Source organism: Electrona antarctica, assembly GCF_951216825.1.
Source record: "Electrona antarctica genome assembly, chromosome: 6".
Classification (NCBI taxonomy): domain Eukaryota; kingdom Metazoa; phylum Chordata; class Actinopteri; order Myctophiformes; family Myctophidae; genus Electrona; species Electrona antarctica.
Window position 1 is genome coordinate 17292980 of NC_136811.1, and position 22259 is coordinate 17315238.

Consider the following 22259-nt stretch of genomic DNA (forward strand, 5'->3'; position numbering starts at 1 on the left):
TTTCAGTAGCCGAGGTTACAATACATAAAATACAGTCACAAGATAATACATCAAACATTATAAATCAGGGTGCTAATGCACAGTTGCACACACATGCAGGCACCTGGATGAGCTGGATTCAGTGGGCAAATAGCTTATATGGACACACACAAAATCATATACAAACATGTGCATTCCACAAGTGTGGAGGACATTGCTTTCTATTAAAATCTAGAATTAGCTTACCCAGTACTTTGGTGGGTGTTTTAATTGTGTATATTTTTAGCAAAACGATTTAAACCCATGAAGGCGTCTATACCTGTCACCACCACTAACAAGCACCTATAATTGCCATCTGCTTTCCACCAAATAAAAGCAAAAGCAGAGCTGAAAATAGGCCTTTATTTTTATGACTAGCAAATACAGAATCATGAAATGAAGTTTTTCGAGTGCTCCTCCAACAGCTGTGTGCTAGACACAACATGGTGGGTGTACAAAGAACACGTGAACAAAGGTGAATAAAGAAAGTGTGTCCCTCATTTCAACCAATCTGCATACAAATACATCTTTGTATGGAAACCTGTCCAAAATGGACACTTTCCAGGATTCAAAAGGAAAACGTTAAAAAAAGATTTCACAAGCTGACAACTCAGCTTGTGACTATTTTTGTGTGACACTTGTATGACAAAGTGGGGCATTATTTATGGTGGAAATAAAACCCCAAACATGAAAAGTTGAAATAAGGAGACAGAGGTTTCTGCACAACAGTAACAACATACTGCTCTCCAGGTTTCACAGGTGACCTATGAACCTTTGCTTTAGCTCAGTGGTTCTCAAAACATTTGTGTCAAGGACCCCCCATATCTAGATCATTCAAAATGTTATTAAAAATCACACCCGTGTGAACTGAGTGGTGCAACTACATTTATTGTGCTAACCATAGCAACCATGCTCGTTTTTTGGTACAAACACACGGGTACACGGGTACAAAGCCAGTTGTTGGAGTGGTTTGCACCACACACACACACACACACACAAAAAAAAAAAAAAAAAAGTAGCTGGATTTGGGTTTAGCACTCCACTGAAAACCATTGATGAGCAAACCTCTTTTTCTCATTTAGTTATTCAAAACGCTGTTTAAAAAACAAAATATATATTAAAAATAGTGTATGTACAAGCGCACAGAGCACCACTGTGCCGTGCTGCGAGCTTGTATTGCTATTTTTTTAATATCCAATGTATGAAATGATGGATAAAGTGGTTAACACATTTTGCTGTGGACCGCTGTGAGAACCACTGACTTAGCTTGTATCCAACACCTGGAATAAAAAACATCACATTCTAAAACACATTCTGACACCAACAGATTTTAAAAACTTTTATTTGACTGTAAAATGTTAGACCAATCATCTTTTTTTTAACTGCATCCTCTTCATAGCTCGGGACCTGTGTAAATGTTAAAGAGTCGATCAACCTGAGCTAGCGAGAATACGTTTCAAAAGATACAAAATACAGGCATGCCTCCTCCTGTCCCAATTAAGCGCTTATTGCAAACAATTATTACAAGGAAAAGAAAAGCAAATGTCCAAAAACCTAAGATTTAGAAAAAATAGATCTCTCATTTTGTCACCATGTACAGAAAACATAAAAGTGGGTGGGACCCGACAACCCACCCCGTTCCAAAGCCCAACCATACATCCTCACTTGGCTCAGCACAGGACGTCCCGCCCCCTCGCACCGAGGCGGCGCTTGCAGTGGAGGGGAAGATGGGCGTGTCATCGTAACGGAACATCCTCAGAAGAACATTTATCGTTTTGTCATCTCGTCTGTCGGGTGGAAACCTCATGTGTCCAGAACTGTTTTCAGGATTCAAATACAAAAGCATCAACTTTAGATGCTTTTGTGTGATGCCGAAGTACAATCAAGTAGTACAGGCATTAATTTGTTAAAAAAACACTAAAAGTTAAAATATGGAGATAGGTTTCTGCCCCGACAGCAATGACCAATGGTCATCTTCTCACAAATACCAATCTTTTTTTTTTTATATAAAAGAAATGTCCAACCTGTTGTTCCAGTGATCTGTTCCTGCAGAGGTATTCCACAGGTTGTGTGGCCTCGCTTACACATTCGAAACAGAGACAGAATGCGTGTTCTGTCTCTGTTTTGGGGAGAGGGGGTTGAACAGCTTGCAATTCATTTTCAATGGGAGTCACGTGGCTTTGACGAACAGCCTTGCTTGATGGCTCTGTTCTGCCCGCCCCATCGAGCAGAGCTGTTCTGTCAAAAACATCAAGCAAGGCTGTTCGTCAAAACCACGTGACTCCCATTGAAAATGAATTGTGAGCTGCTCTGTCCCCCTCTCCCCCCAGAACACGCATTTTGACTCCGTTTCGAATGTGTGAGCGAGGCCTAAGGCTTCGTACACACATAAAGAACAACTGTGCTGTGCTGTGCCCTGTCTGTGTTTCATGGCCGCCCCAATGCTTTTCCAATGGAAGTCATGTGGTTTGACCAAACACTTGTTTGATTGCCCCCCCCCCTCCCCCCATCACACACAACTGTTTGGTCAAACCACGTGACTTCCATTGGAAAAGCATTGAGGCGGCCATGAAACACAGACAGCACAGAGCATGTTTGTCTGATATGTGTGTACGAAGCCTAACACATTTCAGAAGCAGTGGTGGGATTCAAACCTCACGGTATTATGGCCAAATTAGACCTGTGTTCAGCCGTTCCCCCCCCCACACTCCCCGGTTACAGTAGGTCAAAGTCCTTGTCTTCGTCATCAGCTCTCCTGTTTGCTTTTGGCCAGAAGAACGGTGTGCTGCCCGCCGCTGGACGCTGCCAGTACCATGCGGCTCTCAAGCTGTTTGCCAGTCATCTTCACGGGGGCCCATTCGTCTTCTTCCTCACCTGTGCCCAGCTGGAGGTTGGTGCCCATGCCCCAGGCGTACACAGCCCCTGGGAGAGAACACACAGCCACCACGTCAGTGGACATGTACGTACACACAGCAGGGATGCAACCATTCACTCAACTCAAGATTCAATACAGAATTCTGGGTTAACGGTATGATTTTATCCCCTTTTTTTAAGCTGGAAGTGCTATTTTTGTTAAAGGTAGTATTTAGTGCTATAGAAATAGCAGGAGTCTACTCCATTTATCAGCTTCAAATTTAGTGTTAAAAAGCAAGTCTTTCGCACACCTACAGGCGACAGGTGTGTAGGCGGGTTAAGTGCCCGACGTAATGAAAAAGTGTGTGTGTGTGTGTGTGTGTGTCTCCAGTTAAGAAATTGCAGATTGATGTTAAAGTCAGCCATACCAGCACTGACAAGAGGATAGTAATTTTGTATTTTAAAACCAAATGCCAAATGCCAGAGGGTTAACCTTTGCATTTATGAAACATCTGAGATCATTGGGATTTCTTGGACAACTGAACATGCATTCTGTTGCTAGTTTGACCACTTTGAATACTATTAATATTAAAATAACGAGTAACCGAAAATCTACAAGCTTACAGGTGGTAGATTGCCTATTTTTGGTGCATGGCATGCTTCCATTGAAGCATTGACTGAAATCAGTTATGGTGACTTTAGAGGGGGGTTCCAAGTGGACCCTTAACTTCTTTACTGCCATCTAGTGTTCAAAAACTTTGACTGCTTCTCTGCCGCTGGTTCACTCCAATGCTACGGAGATTGATTTGTTTCCGGGTTAAACAGGAAGGTGGGGGCTTCCGGAAGTGGAACGACACAACACAGCCCACAGCCTTTAGCTAGCAGTACAACCAGCTACATTTTCTCAGCGATGAGATACAAAAATCACAAATGATTTGTGATCGTCGGGTGCGCGCCGGCTCACCATGGACAGCTCTCTAACCTTTGGATACACGGCGCTTTGAAAATCGGGTTATAACAGAGGCTCAACAGAGCTTAAAAAAAAAAAAAAAACATTGCTGCTGGTGAAGGAGGAGGGCTATACTACCCGGAGCAATGCTAAAAGGTAAACAGACGGACGGCACGTTCATACAGTATACGTTTGTCTACGCTTATAAACGTAGCTGGCAAGAACAGATCCCAGGGGGGGGGGGGGGGGGGGGGGGTACATTTATAAACGTATTTGAGATAAGGGTCGGCCCATTTGCACACTCAAGAGTTATGGTGGTCCTTGAAATGCAAACATTAGAGAACCACTTATTGTAATTGCATAGCAGACGTGAAGTCCACATACCAGTTCTGACAGTACAATTAGAAACTGTTAAAAATGTGATGGAACCGATTCTGGTTCCTCAATGTTGGATCAGGTTCCCCCAGTTCCGGATGCCAACCCTACTGAGAGGCTGAATCTATGTGTAACTGCTCACCTTCTCTGGTGACAGCGAAGCTGACGGAGGCTCCACAACACACTCCGCTGGCCAGCTCCATGCCAGTCAGGGCTGTGGGCACATCCGTCTCCTCAGCTCCTTGGCCCAGCCCTAGACGACCGTACTCCGACCTGCCCAGGCTGTACACCTGCCCTGGAAACAACACAGCAGCATGGATTAAAGCAGTTGTTCCACTCTCGACCACTGGTCTGGGGACCACCAGTGGTCCTCGAGGGGGTTCCAAGTGGTCCCAAGCTAAATTTGCAAGTTGGCAACTAAATGGACCCTTATAGATCTTTAGCTCTTGGGAGTGTAAAGAGTTGTATTGTTAAACACATGCATTACTTAATTTACATTAAGTCAGAATTAGAGAATGTGTTATTTTGATCAATATTTGCCTGTTATCCGTCCTATGGTACCACATCAATACAGCATGGAATTGTGGACAAAATCTTACCCAACGACAACAAAATATTCTACGTTTTGGGTCTGAGAGGCTATATGGTCCATTGCTCAAATGCCAAATAAATAATTGACCTAGATATAAAAGGGTTGAAAACCACTGGATTTAAGAAGAAAAAAAATATCTCACGAATGAAAGATTTTGTTTGGAGTGAAAAGGAGGAGCCATTGTTGAGGGGCACTAGCCCCTCCTATATCTAGCTTTGAGGGTGCGTGTAAACACAAACATTACATAAACATTGAAGACAAAAGTGAGGACGCAAATTGTGATTGGCCGGAATGAGATGATGTATGAGGATAAGAGCACCCCTCACTTCATACGGGTGTGATTGTTTCATAAACAATTAGGCACAATGAGCAGAATTATGATGTTCAGGTGTTATAGTTCTAAACCTACAGTATACGTTCCTGCTGTTCTACATACAGCCAACAGAGGCTTTAATGCAGACTTTCAAGTACAAAAATAGCAAATGTAAGATAACTAAAATGAAATAAATATGAAATGAAAAGTGGCAGAAAAGTAGCTCAAAACGCAGCACGAACTTTGGATGCTTTTGTGCAACACTGTAATAGGATTTTGTGTGACGCCAAGTAATATCATCTAGTAGCATCAATTCACGAAGAAGAGCTTGTAGACCGTAAACGCCATCATGCACTGGCGTATACATATGACGTTAGTCATGGTTGGTTGTGGTGAGATGCCAACCTTCAGCATTGAGGCAGAGTGTGTGGTGCTGTCCCCCAGAGAAGTCCACCCAGGCCGTTGTAGAGTTCTTGAAGCAGGTCAGCTTCACGGGGAAGTAGCACGTCTTGATGCTCTGTGTGCCTGACACGATTAAAAACACATTCAATCAAATTGTGGACATCTCCATTTACTCCTTTTATTTTTTACTTAAGTAAAAGTATCAATACAGTATATACTGCAATATATACTACTGCAATATAATACTGCAATGGAGAAATACTCGGTAAAAGTCTTGGTATTCAAGATGAAACTAAATGGACCCTTATAGATCTTTAGCTCTTGGGAGTGTAGAGTTTTATTGTTAAACACATGCATTACTTAATTTACAATAAGTCAGAATTAGATAATGTGTTATTTTGATCAATATTTGCCTGTTATCCGTCCTATGGTACCACATCAATACAGCATGGAAAAGAATTATTTGAGTAGAGTATAAAAGTCATTATGCAGAATGTCCCGTTTCACAAGTTATGTCTAAAATGTATTTAAAAAAAAACAATCTTTTAAAAATAGCTGATCTACAAGCTGCAAGCTCACAACACAAGCTTTAGATCTGCCATTTTTGGAAAATGTTCCCTGCAGAATGTGGCTCAAGGGTTATAAAAGTAAATGTCACAAATAAACTGGATAGAATGCAAGGAGGTCAATGGTAACATCTACATGTAAATTGAATGAGAACCTTTATATCCATATTCTTGAAATGGACACATATTCCAATTATGAACATCCTTTTATCCACAGTAATGTTGAAATTCAGGAACCTAGCGCCAATCTCTCCAGAGTGTAATACCGTCCTCTCACAACCAGACCATCTTGCTTTGATCACATACTTCATCCATATTTATCTATCTACACGATGTAAACAAACTCAATGGAGGTCAAGTGAATTGAAAAAAAAGGGGCCATCGATATTTTCCTGTAGCGACCATTTCCCCAACATACACTAATCAAATCAAACGACCCCCGAAACATTTTGTGGCAGACTCACTCACCAAGCTGGTGGTAATTTGCTAATCCAAAACCGTACACGTGGCCTTCTTTTGAAACGGCAAAGGTGAAGTAGGCTCCACAGAAGGCATCCACCAGCTGCACCTTGCCTTTGAACTTCACAACCTGAGGGGTCAGCAGCCGGCCTGAAATCAAACAAAACACACAGACAGTATATTACACAAAACATGGATTTTTGATGTACATGGCTGTTGGTATTATGATGTCACAAAACACTGAATGTATATGTCATGATTAAAAGGACGCCAGCATCCTACTCCCCTTAAGGCTGTGGTTCTCAAACGAAGCTGGCTAAATGACCGATAGTTTGAAACTAAATGAAACCTTCAGAATCGGGAGGTCAATTGGGGGTCCTCGACATTAAAATAAAACAGTTCCTGTGCACTCACTTGTGACTTAAAAGGACACATTATAAATCTTTTGACTATGAAAGGGTAACATTATAGCAAAAAGTGATTTGTGCAAGTTGTGAGCTTGTAGATCGGTCATGTCAGGGTGGGGGTCCTGGGTCCCCAGTTCAAATATGATAATGTTGGGGTGTTGCGGCCTGAAATGGGTTGAGAACCACTGTTGTAGAGAGCCTCATCTGAAACAGCCTAGAAGGCATGAAATTAGTTATTGTATTGGATAAGAGCCATAACTTACTCAGGCCCATTCTGCCTCCTCTCTCGGTAAACATCTCCGGCACCCTTCCCAGCTGGCCCTGCTCTCCACAGCCTAGTGTGTAGAGGTTCCCATTCACAGTCATCATTACCAGATGGTCATTACCTGGGGGGGGGGGGGGGGGGGGTCAGAGAGAGAGGAATGAGGCTGGAAGGCCACTGCGTCAGGCACCCGGAGTGGCAAGCAAACAGACACTATGGCAGCCAAGAGCCAACCCAAAGGCAAGAAGCGCACCACCTACGTATATGCATGGCAGCGTGACAGCTTAGCTAATAACATTGTAAAATTCAAGACCCTGATGTTAGATAGGGGAGTGTGGAGGGCAGCGATTCAGGAGTTGGTGCATTGCATCGCATGAGTCTTCAAGACAAACGGTTGTTCATGGATGAAAGCAAAATAATATGTAATGCAAGTCCTAATATGCGATTTGAGAGTGCAAAAGGAACACCCTCACTAGCGTCCTTTCCAAAACAATAATGTAAAATTCCGATGTTTGAGTCATTGTTCCTGCCGTTCTACACACTGCCAACCAGGTGAAGAAATAAGATACTGTAAGTCTTTAACCTTTGCTGTCATGGAATATCCCAGACCATTACCCCCTTTCTGAAACCAGCTCCTCGCCACTCGCTCTACACACTTGCCCTCGATATGCGCGTTCACGCGAGGCTGCGCCATATTAAGTGTCGTCCGAAACCAAGCAGCCTCGAGTGGAAGTGGCTTATAAAGCCCTCAAGAGCGAGTCTGTGCTGATCTAGACTCGATTGCCTTGTGCAGCCCTGCTCTCTGTCCGCATGGAAACCGCGACCTACAAATGTAAGTAGGCCTACCACCACAAATAAATGATAAATAAACTCCTCCTAAACAATCTTCATCTGATGCAGAATAGACAACGCTCCAACTGATGTTCACAAGGGCTCTTTATTTACCCCACCATGAAAAAACTATAAATGAAACCACACAAACAAAACAACTTTTAACACAATGATTTATAAACACCAGCGTGACTGTCATTTTTGACAGTCACGCTGTATTTCCTTTTTCCATATTAATGAAATCCACATGTCACACAAACATACACGATGCAATGCAATATAACTGTACAAACAAAATAACAGGTAGCACAATTGCATGATGGTAACCATGGCAACGAATGGTGTCTGTTTCCTGTTTCTGCACAAGGAGGGCGAGTGTATTTCCAAACAGTTTTTTATACCCAGCACCCTAATCAAAGGAACTTGATTCAGCTGGAGGGGCACTTCCTGACGAGGGAACCTCCCGAGAGCACTTCAAGTCAAGGGACTGGTTTCAGAAAGGGCCTTAGGGTGTTATGGAAGATCACTTCTGAACACAAGTGACTCAGCAACTCAACAGCAACTTCATTTGCTAGTCACTTTAAATAAAATGGTCCTCAAAAATAGCAGATCTACATCTACAAGCTCACGACTTACTGCGAAGCGTCGTGAGCTTGTAGATCTTCTATTTTCGTACAGCACTGTAGTAGTAGTTCATCAGACTTAATTAAAAAAAAATATATATATATATATATGCGCTTTCCCCATGTTGCTTCGTTGACATACAAAAATGACACTTTAGGTTAATTGCCCAGTGGAGCATGAGACACATACCTGATGCAATCTTCACAACAGGCTCTTGGATGCGAACATGAACAGGAAGGCTACATTTCTCCATTGGCTCCAAAAGACCAATAACGCCGTTGTTATCCTGAAACAAGCACAGCATTGCTATGTTTAATTAAGCACAAGGGGATAAACTTGACATTTCATGGCAAGTTGAATTTGAACAAGCAGAGCCCAAAGTTAAGACCAAAGTTGCGATAAACAGGTTGTGTAACGAAGGCTTTCGCTCACCTTCACGTAATTATTGCTAGTTTCCCCACTGAATATTCACACTCCATATATGGACTAACGAGGTATCTAACTAACCTATTGAAGTGTGACAAATTTAAGTTGACGATTAATTGCGATTAACGGTTGATTTTTTTTTTTGCATTGAACATTACAATTTGTATTTCTGTTTGCCTTTTAGGCTTCGTAAACACAACTTGGACAGGGCAGATCATATGAAAAATAACTTTAAAAAAAAAAAAAACGCTGACACAATTTTGTTTTCCTTTCCAAACATTTTTCAAAAATAGCAGAAATAGTTGATCTACAAGCTTACAACACGCTTCGTGACATATTGAAAGCTTGTAGATAAACTATTTCTGCTATTTGTGAAAAATGTATTGACATTTTTCAACATTTGTCAACACGATTGACAATTACTCAAAAAGAATTGTGAATCTCAAATAACTGCAATTAGGCAATTATGTAATAATTTTGACAGGCCTATTTGGGTGTGGTTAATCTAGAGCTCCAAATATGGAACCGGCAGACAGACAAAATTCAATATATAATTTCAAAATAAAAAACCCCACTGCATACGACTAAATCAATATTGGCAGTCAAAGAGCCAAAAGGCTAAGTCCTTACTCTAAATGAGCCCCAGATGTAGACTGCTCCGTCCTCTGTGAGAGCAGCTGTGTGGCTGTCGCCAGCAGAAACCTGCACCACTTTGTGCTCAAGGACGACCTTCCCCGGGACCGATTCAGAGCCTTCCTCCGACGTCTCCCGACCGAGGGCACCCTCGTCGTTGCAGCCGAACGTGAACACCTACAAAGAGTACGCACAATGTCATACTGGAAGTCTAACCTAATGTACAGTACATACGTGCTGCTTTTTTAAGGTTTGTTCCTGACAGCAACAACAATATGATCAAGTATAGGGAGTTCATTTACCAAAGAAATAAAACACAAACAAGTTTGAATATGGAGATAGGTGGTTTCTGCCGGACAGTAACAACAATATATGACTCATTGCTTACACTTCCGGTTTCACTGAGGCACACAGTGTGCATGCCCCCGGCTGCCACTTGAACCACGCCTTCCGGCAGGGTGACCAGGGCCGGCTTCTTCCGCTCCATGGTGTTCTCTCCTAAGCCCAGCTGTCCAACGTCGCCCTGGCCCAGCACCAGAACCTCTCCTGGTTCCTTCCCGTGACTCCTGTGATGAACTGGTTGGTACACAGGAAGCATGTTTAATTATACAAAAAACATTCAAAGAAATTGCAGATGTAGCCAGCCAGAGAGCAGATAACTGGATGAAGTGGTTTAGATGATTGTGATGCTATGTTAACTAATTTGCTGGAGACCCCCTAGAACCCTAGCTGCTCTTCATTGGCTCCCTGGTAAGTTTAGAATGCATTTTAAGGTGCTCCCTGTCAAGTTTAGAATGCATTTTGTTTATAAATCTCTACACAGACTGACCCCCTCATATCTATCTGAACTTTTGCACGAATATTCTCCAGCCAGAGCATTGAGGTCTGCCGACAAGCTGCTCTAGATTGTTCCGATAACCAGGCTAAAATGCCTTTGTTGCCACAGCCCCTAGGCTCTGGAATAGCCTGCCCTTGAGGCTTTTACATCTCTTTAATGGCCTTGCAAACAGGGAGCGAGGAACGCAGGCGTTGTTGCCTGGATCAACACAGGTCTCCTCCAGGTCTGTTGGAGAGTAGCGCAAGAACGCAAGCGTAAAAAAAAAATCTAAACAGAATCCAGGTCTGGTCAGTCGCAGGCATGTGCACGTAACAAGCACGTGGGCAACAAATTTACGGGACCGGGCTCACGTAAATACACTTGCGTAAGTCTCATCGAAAATGAACTATAGGCGCGTTTTATCGCTCCCCGTTTGCAAGGCCCTTAAGACTAATTTCTTTTCAATGGCCTTTGATCACACCTGACTGAGGTTATTGTACTCCATTCATTTTGGGGTGCACATACATAATATTTTTGTTCACACATGTGACAAGTTTGTTAGTTAAAACACAGACGCACACAAACTTTTGAATTGATACATTATAAATACAGGTATAAATGCACATCCCAGAGCAGGTCTGAAGCACAAATAAATAACATTACCCTTCACTCTCTTCTGACCCCCTTCATCATCTGACGGAGCCGCTCTCTTTCTGGGAGTCTTGCTTAACGACCTTTTAGGCGGCATTGTTGGCAAGAAACCTTGAGCAAAAAAACAAAAAACAATCAATCACAAATGTATGCATTTTTCCAGGCGCTTTTATCCTGAACAACCTACAATAAACAATCCCATAAAACACAATCTAATCACTAGTCAGTGCCTCTGTCTAAAGCAGTGGTTCCAAAACTTTTCAGTAACCCAAGAGATTAAACGTTTGCCCGGGACCCAAACAAGTGAAAATAGCAGATCTACAAGCACACAACACATTGCTTCTCGTCGTGTTGCAATCTTGTAGATCAGTCATTTTCACTACTTCTTATTTATGTGGAATTTCTTCGATTTGTTTGTTTGTTTTAAACCACTGCAAGACATGGTGGGGGAAATGTCATGCAAGGTACAGAGGCTTAAACATTTTGATGCGTGTAGTCAGGCATCATTAATAGACTGAACCTGTTTATATAACACGTGTCCACAAATATAATGGTGACCCAGAGGCAGCGTGAGTGACCGACCAGATGACGTAAACATCTGAAACAGCTGCCAGTCAGAGAGACACTTCCTTCCATGGTGTCTTGGACCATGTAGGCAGCCGTTTAGTAAGGAACTGCACTGCAGAAAGAAACACCCAGTGTTCTGTTAAAGGGGCATTCCACTCATTTTCAACATTTTACTATGTCATTAATATACCTTAGAGCTGTTGTGTGGAAATAATAAAAAAGTCCCCCCATTCTGTGTTTCCTAGAACTGGAGGTCTGAAAAAAAATCATTAACATGGTGAATCACATCTTGATGATGTCATTGTGATTTAATGAATGTTAATGATTCTTTTGTTAATGATTTTTCTGGGAAACACAGAATAGGGGGACTTTTTTATTATTTCCACACAACACCTCTAAGGTATATTAATGACATAGTAAAATGAGTGGTATTCCCCTTTAATGGAACCAAATGGACCCCCGCCAGACGGGCCCCTTGTAACACTAGAGCAGGGGTTCTCTAGACTAGTGGATGACTTTTTTCAGGATTCCCGTGGGATGGGATTCATTTTTGTATTAATCCCAGGATTGGGACAGGGAAAAGTCAACGGGAGCGGGCAGTTATGTCTGTCCCTGTGACTCTGTATGTATGTCCGAGCACGAAAAGCTGCAACGGTAACTGTAATTTCTCGACCGATTCGGACGTCGGATGGCTCGCCGGAATTGGGCCGCTCCCCCTGGGTGCATTCCTGGGGGTCTGGATGTTGCGGGGACCGCCCCGGGACCCCCACACGGTACAGTTGCACCGATCACTTCACAGGTGTGATTTCTTTTTTTTTTTACTCTGGTCCATGATTGGGACGGGATGGGATTTTTTCTGTGTGAGTGGCATGGGACCGGACGGAAAATCCACTCCTGTGTCAGTCTCTATTCTCAACATGTGGGTCGGGACACCCAGGGTGGTCTCCAGATGACAGTGAAGTGACAATTTTAACAGGTTTAATATTTCAAAAAAGAGAAAAGACCACAACTGCATCAAAAGTAACCAACAACAAACTGTACTATAAACCAGCGATGGGCAATTAGTCGATCATCATATCGATATCGGCCAGAAATGTCATATTGCGTATGAAACTGACAACGTATATTAGCAGCGACATTGCAGTACAGTTCTTATATGAAACTACCTAAAATCCCCCTATGGGGATTTCAATGCAAATACAAAAAATACATTAACCTGTGCACTGGCGCCGTCTACTGAAATTGACGTCAGACTTCGGTGCTCTATAGCTAACTCTAGTCCAAAGTGTACACAACACATGTCCATTTGTAACTGACATTTGACAGGTGTGGGGAAAATTTGCACTTGTGCTGGAGCCCTCTATGGCCAGGACACTGACTGGATTCAAAGCAACGCATCTGGTCTGTCCAATGTGACTGTGCTTGTCATGTCAAATGGACTCTCCATTTGTACACTCTCAGAGTTAAATTAACACTAAGGATTTCACAGTGTAGAAGGACTCCTGTTCAATGGCTAGTGAAAGTTTAACAGCTACAGTTAAAGATACGTTGTGGTCGGTCCATTCCGAACATAAACATAGTGTCAAGTGTCCCCACATTATTGACCAGAGTTGTCACTTGTCATTAGAACAACCGTTATTCAGGCTAACGAGGTAACATGAGCTAACGTCATGTGTTCAGTGGTTACACGCGATGCTAACGGCTAAGTTAGCTTGCTAGCTTGATGAGACCGGAATGAATGAATGAATACATTAATGAATGAAACGGCAAATCGAAACATAGCATTTGGATGAAGCGGGTTGAATAGTTGTGGTGGTGTGTAGTAGTTTGTGTGTTTGTTCTTACCTGGGACAGTTGTGTTTGTTATGTGTCAGTGCAGTCTGTACTCTGTACGTGCTGAGGCTTCCCTTCCCGGCATGCACTGCTGCTGACCACGCGCGTTTTTATGAGAACCTCCCCTATGGAACCTCCCCCTTCTTGCGCGCGTGCGTGTGTACCCCCGTACGTGTGTGCGTGCGTGACTGTGTGTGAAAATAAAAATATATTCACGTAAACCAAATACTTCAGAATAGATCAAATGTAAATTAATTAAATCAAGCAATATTATAAATACGACATATCAGGCCATACACAACGTAAACGTATATGCATGTTATGGTTATGGTTAACATACAAAATATAATTCAAAACATCACCTCCTTGGTCCTTATTGCACGTGCACCTCGACAGACAGCAGCACCAGAAAGCAGCAGATGAATTGGCACAGCCGCACAACTACTGTAGACCTACCCCAGCAAGCCAAATTACGTCATGATAACGTAATGATGACGTCCTCCAGTGACTCCGGTGACGCACCTATAGCTCCAACCCTAATACAGTCTAGATATTCCCACCAGACCAAGTTAGTTGATCTACAACTACATGATCTACACCTACAGTAATATGTCACAATCACTGCCCCATCAATGTGTCCTGTCCTCCCATTAACAAGCTGTCTGTACTCTGTAGCCTGTACCGGGTGGTGGTCAAGCGTCACAAGCCATGCCACTTGGCCCAGGTGACGTGAGAGAGAGGTAGGGGGGTCAGAAGAAGTGGATTGGAATATGTATTCCTTATGTGAATTATGTGTGCATTATAGTGTATTACGTATGTGTACACCTTAATATATATCTCAGCAGGTAGCCTACTATGTGTACATTTATTTTGTGGAAAAAGAGAAGAGACCCCTTGTTTGTACGGCTGTACGAACAAGGGGTCAAATAAGGGGTCAGCCATAGTTAAAACACGTTTTTGATTTAACTGCCAGGTTGCTGGCATAGCTGTCTGGGCATCTTGGCTGGTAATGACAAAAATATGAATTGTTGAATGTTTTTATATTAAATGTAATATATCATTCATATACTGCAGGAAGGATTCATTTCTCGATCATCATGGTTAGGCAACAGATGGTGTAAACATTATTTTTCAAACTGGAGAAAATATTAAAATAGACAGTCTTTATTATTGTTTTTTTGAAATGGTAAAAGACCTGACTTTTACAAATCTTATACAAGTTCATGTTCTCTGCTTTTACAGCCCAGTTCTGGAATCTATATTGATGCATGTCATGTATTGAATGGTTGTTGAGTTTTTGTGATCAAGTTTGTTGTACTGAATGTCTCTTATTCTTGAAGTCTCCAAGTAAAGATACCAATATCATGTACCTCCATGTTATGGCATGACCTTGTCAGCAGGTGTCGCCGAAACCTCACATTTTCATGTTGTATACATCCCTCCCATATTTCTCAGAGATATAGCTCAGGGGTGATTTCCTGGCAATAGCATTTTGCTTTTTGTTTTTGTCCCTTGCATTTGTGATAGCGTTTCCTTTTATTTGTGGTCTAGGAAAATAGGCTTTGGTTGATTTACTTTCATTTTAACACTCTGTGACTCCTGTGAGAGGAAGCTAAGCCTGTTCAATTGTGTGGTTCATTCATCCGTCTCTGACATGTTCCTATCCCCTCTGCTTCTGGCTGGACTAGGATGACCAGAATTTTTCAAAACCCCAAACCAGGACCGTTAATCACTTAAATCAGATTAAAAACAACAACAAAACAGCAAAAATCTACTAGCTCACAACATGCCGCATTGCAGCACATTATTAGTTTGTATATCTGCTATTTTTGCTACGTTTTACAATTGCTTTTTTAATGTTTCTTTTTCACCTGGTGGATGGGGGGAGGGGGTTCTAGCACGTGGCACACCTAGAAGTGACTGCACCTTCACCAGAACAAGACAAAATCTCTGTAAGCACTCAAAGAGTTATTTTAACCTTTGAAAAGCAGAACAATTTGGTAGTGAATGTTGAAAAATTGGGTTAGGGTTATTATTTATAACACTCAAATGTCCCAGTGCTGCCATTTTTTACAGCATGACTTTGGCGGACAACTGAACAATAATACATATTCTTATTAGGAAGAAATTAGTGTACACCCACTGTGTGAAAAGTGTATAGACTGAATAGGACAGGCTAGGTTGACCCTCTACGTACTGTATTTAAAATCATAAGTGGAAACAATGTTTTAGAGATATTAGTCAGACTCAGGACTTTTCGGGACACCCAGTTTGAACAATCCCGGGTCAAACCCGATTGTCTGGTCACAGAGGAAGGCTCTAGATCAGGGGTCTTCAACAGCCCAAGGTCCCTTTAGCTGAGACCTGAGAGAGAGATGAAGCATGAGACGAAGTGTCAGTATTGTATGGTTTGTTTGTCTCCAACATGTCTTTGTCTTGTCTCGGCTGGATCCCATTCACTCTCCGACTGGACCAGAACATGGCCAAAAGTGCCTGACCAAAAGCCATGCGACCACAACTGGTACAACACAAGACTTCAGGAATTTTGAGATTTTTAATTAGATCCAGATGTGACTATTTACAACTAAAAAGAAAATAACTCGGGTTACTAAAATTCCACATTCAATTTAAAAAAGAACTCCTTAGTTGTTGTTTGTTTGTTTTTACAGAAAAGGTACTTTCATATTCCCATTCTTGTAGCATTTAAACCATACACTAATATTTCTGTGCTTAAAAAAATAGCAACCTATAATACTTTCTCATTATATTTAAAATTTTCTTTTCCAAATAATAGGAAGACAAGATATACACAAGCGTCAGTTAAACCACATCATCCTGTACACAGCAAAGAGAACCCTGTAATCTAACTGGCATTCTGGCATTACCTCTGCAGTTTCACAAACCTGCTAAAATGGCTCCATGTTGGCCTTTGATTCATAACTAGATGTTATTTTGTATAATCCCTGATCTCCACTCACTGCACCGAGAACATTCTGCTTACTTCCAGAACATTTAAAACTCCTAGTATAGATACAACTAGCACGACCCCATCATTGACGACAACTACAATTTTGCATTGCATGTTTTTGACGTTTCCTTTTTTTTTAAAAGGGAAGTACAAAAAAAGAAACTCATAGAAAAGTATAAATGAAGAATGATTCTCCTGGGATTGTGTGTTGGCTCATGCAGGGGATTTTGCAGAATTCAGTAATATGAGAACAAGCGTTCCACACAGTCCTTTAGGCAATAGAGGTTATCCTGGCAGCGTGCTCTGACCTCTCCTATCACTAGACAGTTCACACCAAACACCACAACTGTAACTATAATGATAACCAGTGGTGGAAAAAGACCTTGCAATTTTGACTAAAGTAAAAGTATCAATTCTGCAATGTAGAAATACTCTGTTACAAGTAATGTACTTGAGTAAAACTACAAAAGTATTGGCATCAAAATGTACTTAAAGGGATAGAATTTTTTATCTTAAGCTGTATGAAATACTTGCCATTAATATAGTGGTTACAACTGTATTCATTGTAGTTCCGGTCATCTTGTGGGGGGTACTGGGGGCCACGCATTAATAGTAAATTAATTCACAAAACTAGCGTATTTCATTTGTATTTTTTAACTATTTCTACCATATAGTGCAACTTTCGTTCATTTTTGACCCCTCTATCACACAGAACTGTTTTTTGTGTCCATATCACTACACCCAAAAAATAGTTCCATGTGATGTGGGGTCAAAGTTGAACGAAAGTTGCGCTAATATTTTCGCTAGTTTTGTGGATTCATTTACTTTTAATGCGTGGCCACTGGCCCCAGTGCCCCCCACAAAATGACCGGAACTACTTAATATTCACCAAAACCAGAGCAGAACTCCCACCACGGGACTCGGGCAATCAATTAATACAGTTGCAACCACTGTTTATATGACTATCGTCGTCGTTATATGGTAGTTGTGATGTGGACCGTGCCACTCACTTCAGTTAGAACGATTTTTAACGTCATTTAAAGTTATCGTTATATTGCGCTTGGTGTGAACGTTGCTTCAGCTTGAAGTCTCCAAATGGCCACCTCACATTACAACCATAAATACAGGCAAGCCAAACAATAAAAAACAAAACAAAAGAAGGCTCAAATAAAAGCTGTCACTAGTCATGTGATCAGAATTACGATATAAAATATCTTCTGTGCATTAAAGATTGTTTTTTTCTTTTGTTTGTGTTTTTGTTATATAGGATCTCTCAAGAGTTTGTCAAAAGGGATCACAGCAAATCTATACACAATTGTACACAGAATACGCACAATAATCCCAGAGCTTGTCCACATGTCCAGTCATCATTAATAGCACGTCCCAGTCAGTCTTCATTCTCCTGTCCTATAACTCTATAACCTAATTATGACTGTGTGTATTATTGTCACCGTCATTATTATTATCATCATTATTATTATTATTATTATTATTACTATTATTACCGTATGTTATTATGTCAACAACATGAGTTAGCTGTGCCATACAGAGTAAAAGCAGGAACAAGGCAACATAGAATGAGGCGGCGTTAAGCCCGATTTATACTTCCGTTGTGCGGCGACATTGTGCGTCGAAAATACCCAGACGCTACAAGCTCACAGCGCGTCGCATGTGAGCTTGTATAGGTCGGGTGCTTTCGGGCACACGCCGCCGCCGTGCAACGGCGAATAAACTGGGCTTTAACGGTTTGTGATTCGAAACACGGTCCCTGAGGGATACCACATATCAGCAGAGCGCGGACAGAAGGTCCTCTCCAGATCAAGGGGATTGGATCCAAGTCCCCCCCCCCCCCCCCCTCTCAGGTTGGTTGTTGGCACGTGGTCCCCCCTTCCTCCCACACTCCTGTCCCAATCCATCCGTCCGGGGAGAAATACTGCATCTGTTCTACTCCCCTCCACCTCCCGTTGGAGAGAAAGCAACGTTAAGCGTCAGGGGTTGATGGATGGAGGAAAGGGAGGAGCGTTCCTGTTTGTTTGTTTTTCTCAGTCAGTTCCAGGTCGTCCCTGATGTTTCTGTTACTGTACATTCACAAATGTAATAAAAAAAAACGGCGGGCGGGCGGTCCGTTTTCTTTCTTTAGCAGAGAGACTCCTCGGCGAACACTCAGCTGGTCCGGCATGTAAGTGCTTCGTTGTCCAGGAGGAGGGAGACTAAGGTCGATGGAACCTAGAGAGAGAGGGGCATTTAATGAACCGTTACCAGACATGCACAGCAGGTTGTAACAAGAGAGCCGACTGATGATAAATGCTAGGACATGGCATACCGTGTATAGATTCTGCTCTCCTCGTGGACCTCCATTTCAGTGCTCTTATAGTCATTGAGCTCTTTCCGGATGGCAGCCTAAAATAACGAGCAGAAATGCAAATGGCACGTTACGAAAAATCAATTTGCACCTTGGTAAACAGAACGTCCCAGGATTGAAACTACCTTAGCAGTTGGGTGGAGCTTAAACTCAATTTCCCTTGTGGGATTAATATGGTATACAACGTTATTTATTATCATTACGAACGTAATTAAGATACATAATCTGAAACTGTGAAAATGACATTCTTGTCCGCCAAAATCATGTTATCGTGGAATGCATTTGACTTCTTAGCAGTGACATGATCATCATCCAGAAAAGCAGATTAAGGAAAGGTTTATCACCTTTTAATTAAAAAAAATATAGATCAGCATGGGAAATGAGAGTATTCAATATTTGAATGACTGACATTTTGAAACGACATAACAAAATGACTGATCACCTTGTCTGCAGGGGTCAGCTTGGTCCACGGCTTCTCTGCCCTGCGGTCGTAGTCGTGTGCGTTCGTCACTTCGACGTACTCGTGGAATGTCAGGATCTTCCGCGCCTGGAGTTCTGCAACGGTGGGTCTTTGACTCAACTATAGACAGACAGGGACAGGACCACATCATGGGATCATCATCACACATTCACACTTAATAATAGCACAGGTCACTTTACAGCTTTTAATTATTATTATTATATATTTATACATCGTCTCTGTCGGGTGGAAACCTCATGTCAATAACTTTCAGGATTCAAATGAAAAAATAGCAAAAGTATCAAAAGTAGCAGATCCACAAGCTCGCGCCCAGCTTCGAGCTTGTGGATCTGGTACTTTTGTTTCTTTTGTGTGGCGCACTGCAGTATGATAAAGTAGTAGGGCGTTACATTACGAAAAACACAAGACGTTAAAATATGGAGAAGATAAGAGGTTTCTGCCTGACAACAACGACATATTTTTTTGAGTAACCAATTATGTTTTATCCATTTCTTTCTCCAAATGTAATCGTTATGCCTCCCATTGCTTGCCACTTCTGTTGTACCCTACTGGCTTACCTGCCGGTAAGGAGGACCCCATCCTACTTCTTTCCATTCAACATCTCCCCGACAGGCGAAGCCCCAGCCCGTAGAAGTACGTACAGCGACAAAACCCGTTAGGGGGTACACTCTCTGAGCTATAAGGGTCCATTTGGTTCCTAACAATCATTTAGCTGGGGACCCCCTGGAACTCCCTCAAGGACCCCTAGGGGACCCCACTTTGGGAACAACTGCACGACACGCGACAAGCCGGATATAGTGGACACGACTTTACCCCTGTGCCACCCCTGAGCGCCCGACTTTACAGCTTTTATTACACACATTGCTTTTCTGGGCTCAGACGTGTGTTGAACAATGCCAAGGACAATGGCACACAGGTCACTTTACAGCTTTTAACATGCACACAGATGTTTAAAATAGATGATTAGAACCAAGGAGATTAAGAACCTGTATACACTTGTGGGTTTGTTTACTGTGGAGGGAGAAAACAATGTTTTACATTAAGCTAATCATCTGGGGACCCCCAAAAAACTATTTGAGGACTCCCCTGGGGGTCCCGGGCCCCAGTTTGACAACCACTGCCCACTTGGATTTGGGCTGCCAGTCTGAACAGGGCCTAAAGATCATTGTAAAGCCTTGTGTGTTGTGCCCGTACCTTCCTAGTCAGCCTCCGTTTGATCTCTCTGACCTCGGCTTGTCTGTCAGTCTTGGCTGTGAAGAGGAAAAAAAAGAAAAGAAAAACAACAGGTCTTAATTTAGACCCAACATAGAAGCGATACAAACATTTGCAATTGTCTAAAATTAGCTATCAAAGCCCATTTTATATAGTCTTCAAAAGCAGAACTCTATCTTATATCAATGGGAGGTGATTATTATTATTTTTTTTAACAATCACCACCAGGAGGGATTGAGCAAAGAGACAACTTTTCCAAATACATTTTGGTACACTGTACAATCCTGTTAATTCACCCATTTTGTAACTACAGAGGATACAAATGAAACCAAACGGTTAGACACTCTCAGTTAAACTAACAGTCAGGACTTTCCGGTGTAGGTCGTGGTTGAGCCCGCCTCCGCCATCCCTGCTCCCCTCCTCCCCTCCCCAGTAGAACACAGCGGAGATCACTGACATCACCAAATGTGGAGCGACGCGGTGTCCCTGTGACATGCTAGCGTAATGTCCAGGGGGTGTACTTGTACATCAAGCTGCCTCACGCTACAGAAACAGGAGATACTGTAGGCTCCTGCCCTATGGGCCTCATGGCTCGGCAAGGCTTATGCTGCTTCACTTGAATAATGTTAATAAAACCGCATCGGAATCAACAGTGCAGAGCAATTTGAGCAAACTTTTCGTGCGCTGTGTGTGTGTGTGTGTGTGTGTGTGTGTGTGTGTGTGTGTGTGTCTCGACAGAGTTATTTAATGAAACTCAAGATTATAACGTCCTGTCTCGCTATAGCGCTGCTATCACAAACATGTCGCCCTGTGTAGCCTGGCTAGGCTATTCCTGTGTGTGTGGCGTGCACGAGAGAGAGAGAGAGAGAGAGAGAGAGAGAGAGAGATGCGCCCTGTGTGGGTCTCGCGCTTGTAGCCTATCACGGCATCCTGCACGTGCATGTCAAAATTAATTGGAATAAAAAACAAATGATCTGATCATGTAGAGTAGACTATATGTATCGGGTCTGGATCGCATCTTGGTGAACTCTTGCAGTGTGTGATCCCTGGTCGGCGATCAATCGTTTAGTGTGAAAGCCACAAAATATAATGACAGCCGATTTAAAAAAAAAAGACTCCTGCAGTGTGAAATGCACAACGATCTGATGACTCGCCGACAACTTTAAAACTCCTACAGTGTGTAGGGGCCATTAGTAGGATCATTACAATCTGAAGTGTTTTGCCAATTATTTGGGGGCCCACTGGTTCTCAACCTGTGGGCCGCGAGGGTATTGCAAGTGGCACTGAGATGTTTGAGGAGCAATGGGAGCACAGACGTGCAGAGAATGTTAGAGAGGCAGGGGCTGAAATACGCTAAAAAGGGCACCTTTAGCAAAAAAAAAAGCTGATCAACGTGTTGTGACGCATTGAGTGTTATGGGCTGGCTGTTTTCCTGTTTTTTTCCCTTTTTCCCTATATGGTCTGGCATGGGCGTGTGACTGACTTCCTGGGCTGTGACGTGCTGTATCTGCCTCCTGTGGAACTGCACACCTTGGGGTCATCACCTCATCAAGCCCAGCTGATAAAAGACCTGGCTCGTCACTCCAGCCCTTGCCAGTTTGTCAGTTGCCGATCGGTAAAGTTACTGTGCCTCTGAGCTCTACGTGTTTTGCGTGCAA

At 42.5% G+C, this 22259-nt stretch overlaps 2 protein-coding genes across 2 annotated transcripts in view; both read right to left on the reverse strand.

Annotated features, from left to right (window-relative positions):
- Positions 1-1343: 1343 nt before the first annotated feature.
- rcc1 (regulator of chromosome condensation 1) lies at positions 1344-13674 on the reverse strand. The gene is made up of 10 exons (XM_079503081.1): positions 13591-13674; positions 11191-11289; positions 10099-10286; positions 9708-9887; positions 8841-8937; positions 7198-7320; positions 6537-6677; positions 5506-5625; positions 4338-4490; positions 1344-2940 (listed from the first exon to the last, which is right to left on the reverse strand). Exons 2-10 carry the CDS (start codon positions 11273-11275, stop codon positions 2765-2767), a joined length of 1263 nt encoding a protein of 420 aa, XP_079359207.1. The 5' UTR covers positions 11276-11289; positions 13591-13674; the 3' UTR covers positions 1344-2764.
- A 3809-nt stretch (positions 13675-17483) lies between these two features.
- Positions 17484-22259, reverse strand: part of phactr4b (phosphatase and actin regulator 4b) — a 39087-nt gene continuing 34311 nt past the window's right edge. The window contains exons 13-16 of the mRNA XM_079503659.1: positions 20584-20639; positions 19351-19488; positions 18870-18946; positions 17484-18772 (exon numbers count right to left, since the gene is read on the reverse strand). Coding sequence (XP_079359785.1) covers positions 18757-18772; positions 18870-18946; positions 19351-19488; positions 20584-20639 — 287 coding nt within the window. The 3' untranslated portion in view covers positions 17484-18756. The remainder of the gene's footprint in view (positions 18773-18869; positions 18947-19350; positions 19489-20583; positions 20640-22259) is intronic.

What these genes read in the sequence shown, in the direction of transcription:
- rcc1 (XM_079503081.1), bottom strand. Translation starts at nt 11,275, where the DNA reads ATGCCGCCTAAAAGGTCGTTAAGCAAGACTCCCAGAAAGAGAGCGGCT. An exon ending in GGGTCAGAAGAGAGTGAAGG is followed by an intron (nt 10,287 to 11,190) that starts GTAATGTTATTT and finishes TGTACCAACCAG; the next exon opens with TTCATCACAGGAGTCACGGG. An exon ending in ACATCTGGGGCTCATTTAGA is followed by an intron (nt 8,938 to 9,707) that starts GTAAGGACTTAG and finishes TGCTTGTTTCAG; the next exon opens with GATAACAACGGCGTTATTGG.